Source organism: Caretta caretta, chromosome 7, assembly GCF_965140235.1.
Source record: "Caretta caretta isolate rCarCar2 chromosome 7, rCarCar1.hap1, whole genome shotgun sequence".
NCBI lineage: Eukaryota > Metazoa > Chordata > Testudines > Cheloniidae > Caretta > Caretta caretta.
In genome coordinates, this window is record NC_134212.1 from 1,515,012 (window position 1) to 1,530,719 (window position 15,708).

At 60.7% G+C, this 15,708-nt stretch overlaps 1 protein-coding gene and 1 long non-coding RNA gene across 4 annotated transcripts in view; one reads left to right on the top strand and one right to left on the bottom strand.

Annotated features, from left to right (window-relative positions):
* Positions 1-15,708, bottom strand: part of NDUFAF3 (NADH:ubiquinone oxidoreductase complex assembly factor 3) — a 47,765-nt gene that overhangs the window by 23,279 nt on the left and 8,778 nt on the right. Inside the window, exons 1-6 of one of the 3 annotated variants that reach the window (XM_048858598.2) lie at positions 3,588-3,725; positions 2,987-3,076; positions 2,349-2,541; positions 1,848-1,914; positions 1,295-1,395; positions 438-638 (exon numbers count right to left, since the gene is read on the bottom strand). In XM_048858598.2, coding sequence (XP_048714555.1) covers positions 543-638; positions 1,295-1,395; positions 1,848-1,914; positions 2,349-2,541; positions 2,987-3,072 — 543 coding nt within the window. In that variant the 5' untranslated portion in view covers positions 3,073-3,076; positions 3,588-3,725 and the 3' untranslated portion in view covers positions 438-542. Of the gene's footprint in view, positions 1-437; positions 639-1,294; positions 1,396-1,847; positions 1,915-2,348; positions 2,542-2,986; positions 3,077-3,587; positions 3,726-15,708 lie in introns of those variants that run through there. The other 2 variants (XM_048858592.2, XM_048858596.2) reach the window with 2 other exon arrangements.
* Positions 9,097-14,149, top strand: LOC142072663 (uncharacterized). The gene is made up of 3 exons (XR_012669171.1): positions 9,097-9,382; positions 13,855-13,953; positions 14,067-14,149. It is a non-coding gene; the product is annotated as an uncharacterized LOC142072663 (long non-coding RNA).

Consider the following 15,708-nt stretch of genomic DNA (forward strand, 5'->3'; position numbering starts at 1 on the left):
TGTCTGTCCTGTAAATCCCTGCTGCTCTCAGCCTGACCACCACAGCTTGCTCGAGTGCCTCATGAGGGTTTTCTACTGCCAAGTGGAGGAACTTCTGTGGCAGGTGCCCCTTCAAAACCCAGCTGAGCCATGATCCAGCTGCAGCCTGCTCAGAACCTCTCATGCTAGGCTGCCCAAAAGCAGAGTGGAAGGGGCAGGTCCTAATAAGGCAGTAGGTGGCAAGAGGAGTTTCAGCTCAGGGCAGGTCCTGCCACTAGCATTCCTGGGCCCAGGGACAGAGAGGCTTTGAGTCAGGGCTACAGCCTGTTCCAGGAACAGTTCTGCACCAACATGGGGGTAGCTGCCCCTGCAGCCCTTATCTTCTTTTGCATAGTCCCTAGCAGCAAGCCCCCACCTGAGTGAGGGGCCAGGCCCAGCAGTTCAGACAGACACCCATGGCCCTGCACAGCTGGTCACAGTTTATTCTGAACCATTTTCTCCTTTCTAGTAACAGTTCATGTTCTGTTTCCAGGCCCTGTCCCGCCACAGGGGCTCAGCTGCTTCTACCTCAGGGCTCCAACAGCACGGGGGGGGATGAGGGCAGCTGCAGTTGCCCGACCCTCACTTGTCAGGAAGTTGAACGTTGCACAAGCGTTAGGCTGTGAAAGAGAAGGCAGAGGCCCAGAAACCATCAATGACTAATGCACAGCCCTTGGCCATGTGGAACATTTACCCAAGCCCCTGTCTTCCTGGAAGCAGGGGAGAAGAAGCCCACATACCCTGCCCTTAAGCCATGTTCTCATCTCTGCCCACCTACTCCCAGGCCTGCCTTTCACCACTAGACACGTGATCATTAGCCCAGGGTCTATGGTGCTGGGAACAGAGTTCCATGCCTGTCACTGCACCTGAGGGTTCAGCTCATGTTGGCAGGACTGCATCTCAAGCAAATAGCCACCAAGGCACAGATGCCCTGTCCCAGCATGTGCCTAGGCCCACAACCATTGCAGAGCTGTGCGCATGATCACAGGGATGCTGCCATTGCACAGTCCGGTGAAATGATGTGGTAGGGGGCCCAGTAACTGGGTCATGCTTCACACTCCCTGGCCCTGCAGGGTCACTGGTGGCCTCCACCCATCTGAGCAAGGGGTCAATGCATAGGGCAGGGCCTGGGGGAGGAGTGGTTACCTTCGCCTCAGAACATGCCCCTTGTTCTGGGCTTCCTGAACAGATATTCTGAGCTGCTGCAGACAGCCCTGAGGTAGGGGCCTGGCAAGTCTGCTCAGCTTCACTCGTGTTCCCAGCATGTCCCCCCTACCGTGTTCTGCACCTCCACAGCGATTCCACATTCCCTCATGAACTTCAGGACGTCGGGCTCCAGCCGCTCCACCTTGTCCCCCATGCCCAGCACCAGGATTTCTAGTAGCAAGAGACAAGCCCAGGGGAGAGAGGCTGTGTTAGCCCCATGGCGAAACTCAGCCCTGTCCCTCGCCCGCCCCACATTGTGGTGGGTGCTCAGCACCTACAGCTTCAGCCACAGCACACAACCAGTACAGCCATCCTGGCGCTGGCCAGTCCCTCCCCCAGCCACAGCCCCATCCGTCCATTCAGACTACAGTGGCCACCGCCTTGTAAGACACGGAGTAACCCCAGCCTGGCTGCCCCACTCCCGATACTCATTGCTGGGCAGTGTCTGGGGAAGGGGAAGTTCTGCTTTGGCTCAGACAAGGGCAGGGTAGCAGGACATGTGCCAGCACATGCCATGGGCAGGTCAGAAGTGTGGATTGGCCAGTGCAGCCCCTGCTCCTGGCTCACTCTAGGGACCAGCACACCCACCCAGTGCCCAGCTCGTCTCTGCGCCTCCAACCTACCTATTCTTGGCTCCAGCAGCCGGAACAGTACCAGGCTCTCCTCAGTGATGTCCTGGTAAGAGCCAACCTGAAGGAAAGAAAGGACACTCAGAGACAAGACACCTCCCTGTGCACCTCTCCTGCTCACAATGCCACCTGGCTTGGAATGCAGTCTGTGCCCTGCATGGGGGAGATGCCCCACTGAACCATCACGCCCACACTAGTCCAATAGCAACCTGCCCCTAGAGCTTGCTGCTGCCTTGACTGGGCAGGTTTCAACACACAGCCAGGGAGGTCCAGGTCAAACCACCTGCACACCCCCTTGGGGGCAGGGAAGAGTCAAAGTGACGGACATGTTCCCAACCAGGCCTAGCTCCCTGGGTCTCCCACACACCCACCCCCAGGACTGGACTGGCCACCTGGGCATGGGGAACTCCACTGCCCCAGGCCTGGGAGCTCAACACAGTGGGGAGTTGAAGGCCCAGGCCCTGTGGGGAGGGGGAGGACCCCTGGGGCACTCACATTCCACTGCAGGATGGCACGTGGGATGATGGCGCAGGGCCCCACCACCTTGTCCCCATTGATGGTGAAGCCCCGGCTGCTGTAGCTGTCTATGAACATCATGCTGGAGGATTCCCGCTCCAGCGCCTTCAGCGTTGTCTTCTGGTAAAGCTCGTCATCTGCAGGGGTGAGGCGGTGACCCCGGCGAGGCTGCCTGTCACAGGAAGGCTTGACTGAGACCCACCAGCCAAAAGCCCCAAGACTTCGCTTCCTCACCCGCAGTCCCCCTTGGGCAGAGACCTCCCCCCACTGTGCATGGTGGCTGGCTCCCCTACTGCCGTGAAGGGCCTCATAACCGCAGGGCTGACGAAGGCTCCCAGACAGCCTCTGAGTGGCCAGCTCAAGCCCCACCACGCAGGGACTGAGTGCAGGAGCAGCAGCTGGGCCTGGGTAAGAGGGGCCATGGGCATTGCTGGCCAGCTCTGTCTTGCAGCTAGAGCACCGGCCAGCCTAGACCTGGCCTCATTCACCACAGTGGCCAGGCTCTGCTAGCTGCTGAGGACGGCCTCTCCCAGGCAGAGGGAGGTCAGGCCCGCGCTGGGCCAAGGGAAATCCAGGGAGACGTGGTGCTGGGCCCCACGGGGCGCTCCCGACCTTACCAGTCCGGGGCTCTCCTGGCAGCTGCCAGCCTCCAGCTAGGAGCTAAGCCCCCGCGGCAGAGCATCCTCACGGAGGCCAGAACCATCCTGCTGCAATGAGACGGAGAGAGGGGTCAGGGCATAGCCACGGGGCGCCTGCTCACAGCCCGCCCGGGGCTGCAGCTGGCAACCCCAGCGCACCGAGAAACCACCAGCGCCAGCTGTGTGGAGAGCCCTGGGCTGAACCACGGAGCACTGTGGGGGTGGATGGAGGGGCACCGGCGGGAGGAGCCCAGGGCTGGGGTAGCGGGGGCTGTAGGTTGGGAGTGAGGGGCACCGGCGGGGGAAGCGGGGGGGGGCTGTAGGTTGGGAGTGAGGGGCACCGGCGGGGGAAGCGGGGGGGGGCTGTAGGTTGGGAGTGAGGGGCACCGGCGGGGGGAGCGGGGGGGGGCTGTAGGTTGGGAGTGAGGGGCACCGGCGGGGGAAGCGGGGGGGGCTGCGGGTCGGGAGTGAGGGGCACGCGGGGGGGGGCTGCGGGTCGGGAGTGAGGGGCACCGGCGGGGGGAGCGGGGGGGGCTGCGGGTCGGGAGTGAGGGGCACCGGCTGCACGAGCCCCGCTTACGCGGCCTGCAGACGCTGCCGAGGAGCAGCGCGGCGGAAAGAGCGGCCTGCCGGGCCCTGCCGCCGCTCCCGCTGCTGCCCCCTGCTGCCCGGCGCTGGGAGCTCCCCGCTGGGCTCGGGAGCGCTTGGTGCTGCCCAGGGTCTGCCGGCCCCTGCGCCCCACTGCTCCACGCCGGCCCCACCTGCCCCCACCCCGAGCCCCACTGCTCCGCGCCGACCCCACCTGCCCCCACCCCGAGCCCCACTGCTCCATGCCGGCCCCACCTGCCCCCAGCCCCACTGCTCCATGCCGGCCCCCACCCCGAGCCCCACTGCTCCGCGCCGGCCCCACCTGCCCCCACCCCGAGCCCCACTGCTCCATGCCGGCCCCACCTGCCCCCAGCCCCACTGCTCCATGCCGGCCCCCACCCCGAGCCCCACTGCTCCGCGCCGGCCCCACCTGCCCCCACCCCGAACCCCACTGCTCCATGCCGGCCCCACCTGCCCCCAGCCCCACTGCTCCGCGCCGGCCCCACCTGCCCCCAGCCCCACTGCTCCGCGCCGGCCCCACCTGCCCCCAGCCCCACTGCTCCGCGCCGGCCCCACCTGCCCCCAGCCCCACTGCTCCGCGCCGGCCCCACCTACTCCCAGCCCCACTGCTCTGTGCTGGCCCCCCGCCCCCAGGCCCACTGCTCTGTTCCAGGCACCCCACTACCACTCTGCACATTCTCCCAGTCCCTTCATGGTGTGCTGGGGCGGGGGACCCCTATGCACTGGGGGGCTGTGGTGCTCCCCAGGCCAGGGTTGCTGTGGCATGGTCAGGCCCCTGCAGCCAAACGGCAGCATCAGGGCTGCTCAGACATGGGGCCTGCAGCCTTCCCTGCAAGCCCCCCAGGTGTCTGCTTGGCCAGAGTAGAGGAGGAGCCTGGAGTGGATTTCACTAGTCCCCCTACCCCGGGACCTGGCACTGCTTCCCCCACACTTGAGCCCTCACTAGGGTGGGGCTGAGCCAAGTGCCAGGGCTGCTGGAAAGCACCTGCCCCTGGGGACCAGGGGGCTTTTCCCAGGTGTCAATTAATGGACAATGAGTCTCTCAGCCTCAGCAGAGCAGTGCCGGCTTGTCCCCTCCCAGGGCGGTGCTGGCAGATGGTTGCACAGATCACTTCCAAGCTGGCCTCGCAGTTGCCAGAGGGGAGATGGGCTGGGGGCTCAACGTTGGCCCCTGGCTAGTGCCCACCTGAGGGATGGTCAACTGAGGAGAGCCCTGGCACAGAGCATCACGGGTAAAGACAGCCAAAGCAGCTTTGGAGGAGGGCTGAGTGCTAGCCGGGACCTCTTGCACTGGAGAGGTGGGCTTTGCTGGCCCAGCTCCTGACCTCAGAGCCACTGCATGGGTGGGGCAGGCCCAGGACTTCTGCAGATTGGGTCACGGCTCCAGGAGCCGAGCTCCGAAAGGCAGGGGCCTTGCAGACAGTGCGGCCAGGCTCTGCTCGCTGGGACTCCCTGGGATGGTGACAGAACTCCAGGACATTCCAAAACCAAAACTGGTTCCAAAGCCAGGCCAGGTTGCTCAATGACACCAATGCTGCCTTAGCACAGGGGCAGAGTTCGCCCTGATCACAGGCTGAACACGCTCCTTACTGAGGACAAAGAAAGGCTAATGGGGCCTGGCTGCAAACTGTTCTCTGGAAAGCCAACCTCCTCTCCTTACTGCACTACACACCTGCAAGCCTGTACAAGTCCCCGCGGCTTCTCGCAAACAGGCCTGCACTGCCTGACTGCAGCATGGGCGCCCGTTAGCACTCAGCTGGAGGAGGGCATCACATTGGCTGAAACACGGTGTCCAGAAGGAGACCCCTGGGGTGTGGGTTTTGCGGGTGCTCAGCACAAGGCCCTGTGGGCTGTGGCTAGGCAGGCAGGATGTCCTTGTGGCTAAAACGCTCTGGGTTCAATGCTGTGCTCTGGCCCAGATTCTCTGTGCCTCACAGACACCCCCACCCCTCCAGAAGCAGCAAAGATATTTTCCCCTGCCTCCTGGGGACTGAGGGGCATCACCTGGGCTCTGTGGGGACAAAGAGGGGATTACAATTACCTCCATTACTCCCCTCCTCCCCCCAAGATGTCTGCAAGGGGCTTGCACTGGATCCAAGTAGCCTAGGGCTGCTTTGGGAAAGCAGGAAAGTGGCTGTGGGTGAAGCTGGGGGCAGACCTCCTCCCCACCAAACACCTGCAAGCTGGACCTGAGCCACTGCAGAAACCCAAGCCAGCTAATCCGCTTGGATTTCGGGCTCAGGTTTCCCTGCTTGTCCCTGTAAAACAGCAGCAGGGCTGGGCTGGGTCAGGTCCCATATGCCAGTTTCCGTCCCTCTCTGCCTGTCAGTGTTATTCAAGACGCCTCCCCTGACTTGTGCGGCTACACCCTGCCAGGGCGGAACCGCCTCTCCCAATGCCACAAGTTGCAATTAGCCAGCCCTGAAAGCTCAGCACAACTGGGGGCTCCGCACACCAGCTGCTTTCCCTGGCACCGTACACAAGCGGGCTCGGGGTATAGTTATTTCTAGGACTTTCCATGGCCCCATTGCTGGGGTAGCCTCCCAAAGGACATTTCTGCAAGTTCCCTGTGAGGCATGCAGTTCTCCCCCCATGTTACACAGAGGAGACCTGAGGGGCTGCACTATGAAGGGACCAGCACAAGGTTGCACAGGAAGCCTGGGGCAGAACTGGGGACTGAACGCAGACTTTGGGGGTCCCAGGCCAGTGCCCTAAATACAAGGATGCCCTCCTCTGACTCAGGCTTTGGCAGTGGTGCTGTCCCATTCTCCCCCTTCCCCTCGTTCCTCAGTGTTACACAGGGATGGATCCCCTGCATGGTGCAGGCCACCGAGCCTCACCCACCTCCTCCAGGGATCAACCCCAGCCTCTGGCTGAGTCACTGACATCCTCAAATCCAGATTTAAAACCTTCCAGTGAGAATCCACCATTGACACGAACTCAAAACAGCCAGTGCCCTGTGCCCCATGCTGCTGGGGAAGACGTAACTCCCCCAGGGTCTCTGCCAAGCTCACCCAGGGGAAAGTTCCTTCCTGACCCCAGACCTGGCGATTGGTTAGACCCTGAGCACATGGGCAAGACCCAGCAGCCAGCCACCTGGGAGAGAACTGTCTGCAGTAACCCAGAGCCCTCCCCAGCTCGTGTCCCATCTCCGGGCGTTGGGATATTTCCTGCTAGCAGTCGCAGAGCGGCTCCCTGCCATCATAGGCAGCCCCATCACACCATGCCCCTCCAGACACTTCTCAAGCTCAGGCTCGAAGCCAGTTAGGTTTTCTGCCCCCACTGCGCCCCTCGGGGGCTGCTCCAGAACTTCACTCCTCTGATAGCTAGAAACCCTCTCCTAATTTCCAGTAGAGACTTTCGCTCAACTGCAATAACTCCTCTCCCTGCCTGGTGTTATCCCTCGCATGGATTTCTGGACAGCGAGCAGCTCTCCCCTCACCTGCGTTTGGTCAGGCTAAACAAGCCGAGATTCCCCTCTCGGTTTTTCCATTCCTCAGTTCATCCTAGTGGTCCTTCTCTGCACCCATTCCAGCTAGAAATCATCTTTTGTAAACACGGGAGACCAGAACTGCACCTAGCATTCCAGATGAGGTCTCCCCTGTGCCTTGTACAAGGTATTAACACTTCCCTGTCTCTGCTGGAAATACCTCACCTAGGACTGCATTAGCCTTTTTCATGGGTGCATCCCACTGGTGGCTCCTAGTTGTGGACAAGAATGGGAGCGAAGCCAGCCACAGAGCATTCAGACAGCAGGAGTGGAGTGGACCACTGTGTCAGGTTCAGTGTAGAAGTCCCCCTAGATCCGTGTTCCCTGCTGACTCACCCTCCTGCCATCTCCACGTCTCCAGCCCAGCCTATGGCTCACTTTGCCTCTTGGGAACAAAGGCTCCTGATGGCCACATACACAGTACATGCACACTTCAGCTTCCCGACTGGCTAGGTAAGTGGGGCCCTGGCAGCTGCAAGAATGACCCAACCTCAAACCCTGAAGGCCCAGCGACTTGGTGACAGTGACCCTGGCCCACTGGACCCGGCAGCACGGGCCGGGGGGGGGGGGGGGCGGGGGGAGCTCTTGGGAAGGCACTTGGCGAGAGCATGGTGTACAATGGTTGTAGGTTACCATGCGACCCTTGATCATGGATCTCAGCAGTCCCATGGCAGAGTCTATCCCCCCAGGGGGTGGGGAGGCCGACATGGGAAGAGGCTTTCAGCTATGTGCAGAATCGTGGCAGCACAAATACTTGGCAATGGCCATGGTGGGGTTAAAGGAACATAGAATCTCAGGGCTGGAAGGGACCTCAGGAGGTATCTAGTCCAAGCCCCTGCTCAAAGCAGGACCGATCCCAACTAAATCATCCCAGCCAGGGCTTTGTCAAGCCTGACCTTAAAAACCTCTAAGGAAGGTGATTCCACCATCTCCCTAGGTAACGCATTCCAGTGTTTCACCACCCTCCTAGTGAAATAGTTTTTCCTAATATCCAACCTAAACCTCCCCCACTGCAACTTGAGACCATTCCTCTTCGTTCTGTCATCAGCTACCACTGAGAACAGTCTAGATCCATCCTCTTTGGAACCCCCTTTCAGGTAGTTGAAAACAGCTATCAAATCCCCCCTCATTCTTCTCTTCCACAGACTAAACAATCCCAGTTCCCTCAGCCTCTCCTCATAAGTCATGTGTTCCAGCCCCCAAATAATTTGTTGCCCTCCGCTGGATGCTTTCCCATTTTTCCACATCCTTCCTGTCTCAGCCCAGCTCCATTCCCAGACTGAACATAGGTTTTAGACTGGGTTTAACCCAGCTTGGCTCTGTTATCACCCAAGCTGAATGGTGCTGAGGCCAGCTGAAGGGCTGGGGAGACAGGCCCATGTGCTCCCTGGCCCACCCCAGCTGAGCTCCCAGCAAGGGGGCAGTGGGATCACAACCTTCAGTTCATTTGGTTTGTGAACATCTGCGGCAGATGGAAATCCCCAGCCCTGGTCCTGGCTCAGGACCCAAAGCCTGGCACCTGACACAACTGTGCCAAAGCCACGGAAAGCGACACTGCCGCCAACAGCCCCTGCATGTGCCCTGAGGCAATGGCCAGGCACTGCAGAAAGGGTTGGGCTCTGTGCGAGGGGCAGGCACGGCCAGGTATGACCAGCCCCCAGCACAGACAGCAGGAGGGAGGCAGAGCGAGGGGCTGCCCTTCCCTGCCCTTGGGGGAGCCCGAGCCTGCACCCGGCCTCGCCAGGCAGCACAGGGCGAACAGGGCAGAGTAATAGCAAAAGTGAAACTGCTGCTGCTTGAAAAGGGGAAGTGTGTGTGTGGGGGGGGCTAGTCCATGATTGGCTGCCCTGGGCTTCCCGAGAGGGACTCGCCTTGGGCGTCTCTGCATAAAGCAGCCAGAGCTGGAGGGGCAGCCTGGCAAGCAGGGACAGGCACCGGCTGGAGAGGGAGGGAAGGAGCCCGCCTCCCCCCCCCAGCCCTGCCTCTGCCTCTGCCTCTGGGCAGCCTGGGGCCACCCAAGCGGACTCCACGCTCAGCTGGCAGCCCTGGCTGCGGGCCTGCCCTGCCCTGCCCCGCTGGGCTGCCTCCTGCCCCGCTGGGCTGCCTCCTGCCCCATGCAGCATTCTGTGGGGGGCTGGGGCGCAGCGGGGGAGCCTGGTGCCCAGAGGACCCCGCGCAGCCTCCAGTCCTACCCGGGGGGCTGGGGAAAGCTCCCGAACCTGGCACAGGCTGAGGACGGCTGCACAGGACAACACTCCCGCCCTCAGGACTGGCAGGTGAGAGGAGGGAGCTGGTGCCCTGGCTGGGAGAGCTGCACTTGACTGGCACAGCCGGGGGCTGGCATTTGACCCCTGACCCTGTCCAGCCACTTGCTGCGGTGCAGGTTTGAATCCCGCCCTGAGGATTTCCTATTTGCTCCCTGTGCCCCAGGGGTGTTCAGGGCTCCTGACTGAGCAACCGACTGAGGGGTGGAGGAGCCGGACGCATCCCAAGTGCCCCTGGGCTGGCCCTGCCATGTGTCTGGTGGCAGGAGGAAGCTGTCAGCACCACAGCTGGGGTGTGGCCCATGGCGGGGAGCCCGGGCAAAATGGCGGAAATGAATCGGAGCGAGGAGCACGCAGGCTGCCCACCTACCTGTGCCCAGGTTGGGAAGCCAGTGCCCCCGGGCAAGGGGACGGGGGGGCTTTGATTAACCTGCTACCCTGGCTCCCTGCACTGTGACCTGGTGCTCGGGGTCACAGTGCTGCACAGGGTTTGGCCTGGCCATGAGTCCGACCCTGGGGCCTCCCCTCCAACAGAAGCGTGTTTGCCTAGGCCAGGGCCCGGTGACAGGTTAATCCAGCCCCGGACACGGCAACCCCTCTAAAACCTTCTTGTGACCCACCGCTTGGGATACACGGAGCTAGGGGAGACACCGCTAGCTTAGTCACTCCTCCCTTGGGCTGGAATTCCCCTGGGGAAGGTTCCCAGCCTAGCCCCACTTCTGACCCTTGGAACGGAGAGAGGGACCCGTTGAACACTTTACCAATGCAGGCACTTGATTTGTGCCAGCTCAGAGCCCCGGCACCTCCAGGCCGGGCAGCTCAGAGCCCCGGCACCTCTGTGCCTGGCGCGTCCATTACGAAAGTAAAAAAACTGCTTGAGCCCCAGCACCCCGCTAAGCGCTGGACACTTGTCTTTGTTGGGCATGCCCTGCTGAGACAGGCCAGAACTGGAGTAGCCAGCAGCTCCCCACAGTTCCCCCCATTGGGAGAGGGTTCCCGCATGGCTGGCACTCCTGCCCCCCCCACCGTGCCCCCTGCTGGGAGAGTCTGGGACCAGAGTAGCCAGGCTCTCCCCCCAGCTCTCCTGCCCCCATCCCGCCCACACCGTGAGCACCCTTGCAGCTAGTGCTGTGAACTTGTGCATGCTGCCGCGCCGTGCGCTTTCCTCTGTCGCTGCAAGCTGCAGCTAGCTCACATGAAAAGTGTGTCAAAGCTACTGTTTGTTGCTGGTCTGGATTCCCCTCTGCCCCACACACCACTGACTCTCCAGTTCCTGTTTCCCATCTCCTCAGCTCCCCACAAGCATTTCCTCCTTGCAGTTGCTCTGCCTGCCAAGAGCGCTCAGCCCCACCGTGGGGAAAGGCCCAGCCAGCAGAGAGCAGGGAGGGGGCTTCGAAGGCAGGTGACAGAGAGAGAACGCACAGCGGAGGGGACTGGCTCGAGGGGGCAAGGTTGCCTGGCCCTGTTGCACTGGGGCAGGCAGAGATGGGGCCCAGGTTACAGTGATGGTGTCTTAGTTATACAGCACTCCAGAGTTGCAAATAGGTGGCAGAGCCCCTGCTCCAAAGAGCCTGCAGCCGGACTGATGCCATTGGGGGATTAGATAGGGAGCGGTGTATGTGTGTTTAGCTGCCTCCCCATGTCCCACCTGTCCCACACACCCACCGTCCCTGGCCCAGTGTTCCTGCCGGGGGGAGGGGGGTTTACAGGGAAGGGTCCTGGGAGGATCCAGTGACAGATGAATAACAATTAGGTATTTGCAATTTGACCCTCTGCGCTTTTCAGCCTGGCTGCACTGGGCTGGGGACGGGTGGCCCAAGCTGTAGGTACTTCAGCAGTGGGCCAGGGCACAACGCAGACCAAGGAGACAGGCTGCCTCGCTTCACCTAGCCGGGCAGGCCCTCCCCAGACCTTAGGGACCAAGCAGCGCCAGCTTGTCAGGGGAGGGGGGTTTGCAGAGAAGCTCCACTAAGGAGGCAGCTTCTCTGTCTGGTGAGTGCCACCTGAGCAGGACTGGGAGTGGTGCCCTCTCCTGGCAGGGCTGAGGGAGTCCTGGGACACAGCAGGAAGCCAGGCAAGGACTGGTCTGTGCCGGAAGAGAAGCAGGACTGGGGGGGTGCAATCTGGGCAGATGTGGCTCCTCAGTGCCTGTCTGCCCCGCCCCACTGAGCTTGCTAACATTTGCACTAGAGCCTGCCATCCCAGTGCCTGTGAGGGGGAAGGGGGGGTGGGCAGCGCCAGGGGGCCTGGAGAGAGCTGAGGGGGAGGAGGGTGCAGAGAAGCGGGGGCACGGTGGCAGTGGTGCTGGCAGAGAGAATCTTGGGGTGTCTCTCCCTAGGTATTTGCACCATGCCTACATCTCCAGCCAACACCGTCACCCAAGTAATAACCCATGATTAGCATGGCCCCCAGCCACTCTGGGCAGAACCCACTGTCCTCCCCTGCATCCTTCACCCCAGCCACAGCGCCCAAGGACTGGGGGAGGGGATCCTGCTGGAACTGGCTCCATGGCACTCCGGGCTCCTGCTGACAGTGCGGCTGGTAGTGTACGTCCCAGGGCAGTTCTCACCCCCGACGCACTGGGATTGGCACTAGCATTGCCCATTGAAACCACGCTCCTGTCACTAAACCCAGGGGACTCGCCACTGACATCGAGCCGCATGGAGGCCAGCCAGTGTTCACAGGCCCGACTGTTCACAGGCCCCAAGGCTCGGACTCAGGCCCCTGGCATTCCACAGCCCCTGTCAGCGCCAACCCAGGCCTCCCACGACCACTCAGAGGCAGCGCCGGAGCCTTCGGGGTGGCACAGACGGTCCAGGGCAGAGCCGACTCCAAGCGCCATCTTTCCCAGAGCCAAGCCCTACCTTGTGCCAGCTTGTGGCTGTGACTCACTGCTGAGGAGTCCGGGCACTGGTCACAGCTGACTTTGTGCCACTTTTCAGAGCCTGCCCTGGAATTACCCTGGGCACGTGGGGGAGGGGGAGCAACTTCACTTCCTGCGCCTCCCTCCATGTGCAGCAGGGGACTCCCCCAGAGACCCGACTGAGGGCACAACCAGCTGGCTCCCCTTACTGAGTGGAGGGCCAGTGACCTGCAGGCCAGAGCAGCATGTGGTCATTGGGGCTGGTCACACCTTGCTAGTGACGGACTGTGAAACGTTCAGAGAGGCGCAGAAGAGAAGAGATGCCAGGTCAGGAATTCCTCTGGGCTCGTCACCCCCCTTTCCCTTTAACCCCCCTCACAGACCCTCCTTCTACCAGCGCTGGTGCTGCTCCCTGGGGCTGGCTGTGTGCTCAGCAACCGGCAGCTGAACCCTGACTCCCGCTGCCCAGCTCAAACTGGCAGCCCTGGCTGCGTCTCCCCGCCCTGTGTGAGCCAGCCAGCCTGTGTGAGGTGCTGAGCACCCCTGGGCCCCCTCCCTCGCCATAAGCAGGAGCCACAGGTGCCTAAGCGAGGATGAAAGGACTGGGGGTGGGGATGGGGGGGCTGTCTCGGGTTTCCAGGCATTAAACAAGCCTCTCCTACAATGCCAGATGCTCCTTCCTTAGGAAAGGGCTGGACCAACCAACCAACCTCCAGGTGAGCTCTTTGTTCTCTGCTGTCTAGCTTTGCAGCTTCAGCCATCCTGTTCAGAGCCCCTCCTGTTGGGAGCAGGGCCAGCCAGCAGCGCCGGTACCAGCCTCTTCTTGCCACCAACACACTGACTCCCCCACCAGAACCTCTTCCAACACTGCACTGGCTGGCCTCTGCCCCATAGCCAGTGATTCTGCCCTGTTCTTTGTGGAGCCTCCTGCAGGGAGTGGAGCTGCTGCAAGATCCCTCTCCCCCCATTACAATTGTATCCCTACAGCTCCTTCCCTACGCCAATCCCTTACAAACCATGCATGTGCTCACAGAGATTACTATACCCACCATCAGAATGCAGCCCCCTCTGGGGTGGAGCACAGAAACTCTCTAACAGCACCCAGCACCAGCTTAGCAGGGGGGAGTGAAGAAGAATCCCTTATCGAACAGAAAGGGCAAAAGGAATTTAGCAGAACATAATTACCCACATGCTGCTTTGGCCAGGACACACGCCAGGCGATCTTTAATAACCCTGCGTGGCCAGGCCCTTGGGCAGGTCTTACTGGAAAGAGGACACCTCCAGCAGCCCATGCCCCATAGGATCATGGTCACACACTGGGCTCACTAATGACTCCAAGGGATGAGCACCACTTTACATCACCACTTATTGCCGCTCCCTGGATTTCTAAAACCCAGCGACTGACCCTGCGCAGAGAAGCTTAGCTTCTGAAGTCGCAGCAGATCACAGCTCCAGCAGTGAGTAGGGCGGCTCTGTTCCTCGGCCCCTCGGCTGGGATCAGAGGCTTCTCTGCTCCATGTACACAGTTTCTATGGCTAGTTTGCATGACGGTGATAGGTCTGCAGCATTAACTAACCATGCTCATGAGGCCTTGATTCTGGAGGAGTTCCTCTTCCTACAGTGATCTGCTGCGGGCTTGTAGACCCTGGGAAGAGGCTGCTCGGTGAGTTCAAGACAGTCTCAACGCTCCCTCATGTGGGTCCCGCTGTTGGCAGCTGTGGTAAGTGATCATCCGCTCCTTGGTGTATCCCACGGACGGTTTGACTGTTTGCAGTGCTGTCGTAGCCGTGCTATTTTACATGGTGTTAGTCTGTTGCTCTACACCCACCCCAGGAATCTGAAGATGGACTTTTCTGCTGGGCCTGGTTCCTGGGGATTGTTGCACCAGATACCCACCTGCCCACTCGATAGCGTGACAGCGGGCAACGGAATCCCAAAAGCAGCTGTCTTCCTCCGAGCATCCCAGCTGCGGTTGGATTTCGTTACCTGCTCTCCTGCCCGGGCATCTGTCAGCCCATCCTGCACTGGGGCAACCTCACACCAAGGGCTCATAGCATCATATGCATTTTCAAGCTCTCTGCCAAGCCCCCGAGACACTGCTCCAAGGAACATTACTGACAGGTAGGTACTGACAGATAGCAAGTGTGAAAAATCGGGATGGGGATGGGGGGGTAATAGGAGCCTATATAAGAAAAAGCCCCAAATATCAGGACTGTCCCTATAAAATCGGGACATCTGGTCATGCTACTGGTAGGCACTGGGTCTTCCTGGGTTACAGAATGCAAGTCTCTTCCTTGTAATAATGGTTTGTTCTAATGGACTAGAAGTAACTCCTTCCCTTCACAGCCTCTGCAGGACTTTCTCGGAGCAAAGGGACCTTGGATGGTTTGCTGCTCTCTGTGTACTCCACAAGAGTCAGGCCAGTCTCAGGTAGTTACACAGACAGCTATTTGGCTGCTTTAAACAACGGGCCAAGAGTTGGGTGGGATAGAGGCATAGTGGTGACAGGAACACAGACCACACAAGTAGGGTGAGAGCAACGGGACGCACCAACACAGGGAGTGAGGCCTATGGCTTTACACAGTAACCTCTTGGATTGAGGGGAATTTGGTTCTTTCCGTCTTGCAACAAAAATCTCTGCACAGACAACTGGGGCCAACTGCTCAGGAGTGGGAGAGCTGGAATAGCAGGGGCTGCAGACCAGGGCTACGAGGCGGCGGCCCTGCCGGTCTGTGGGCTGGTATTGCTTCACAGCAGTAGAATGAGGGAGACTGGAATACCCCAGGTGGTGGGAGTCAGGAGTTTTAAACTCTGCTCTTTAACATGCCCAGGCTCCTTCTTGCTGTGGGGCCCCTGCGGCTCTGGGCAGCCACACCCATGAATGAGCACAGCAAGGGCTGCCACTGTGGCTGCATGCCTTGTGCTGGGGAAGCAGAGACTCTCTGCAGGCGGGAGAAACAGGAAGTGAAGGCAGGGCCTGAACAAGCGAAAGAGAAACCTCCAGTCCCACCCAACGGTTACTGTAACAGGTGCTTGGCTGCAGACCGGTCTTCCAGCCAGGGAGCATCAAACAAAGCCAAGAGACCCCAGTCCTGGGGAGGAGGGGACGGACAGACAGGCTGGCACTCAGCACTTTGCTGGGTAAAGTGGCCGGTTCCCCACCCTGAACTGGGACCTGCAGAGGACTCCACACAGGGCACACGCCTACCCAGGCACTGTGTTGCCTTGCCACTGTACTCAAAAGCCCCACCTCAAAGGACATGTGGTTTTGGGACCTACTGCAGCAGCCGTGCTGGGTGGGGCAAAGTGGGCACCCCACAAACTGAACCTAGTTGCAGTTCAAAGGCAGGTCCCAGATTGCATCTGGGCTTGCATGTGCAGGGGAGAGGCACAATACGTCTCCCCACCCAGCAGGGCTCCCTTTGACATGAGTGAGGTCTGGTTCAATCAGGGAGGAGCTGGCCCCCAAACTCTG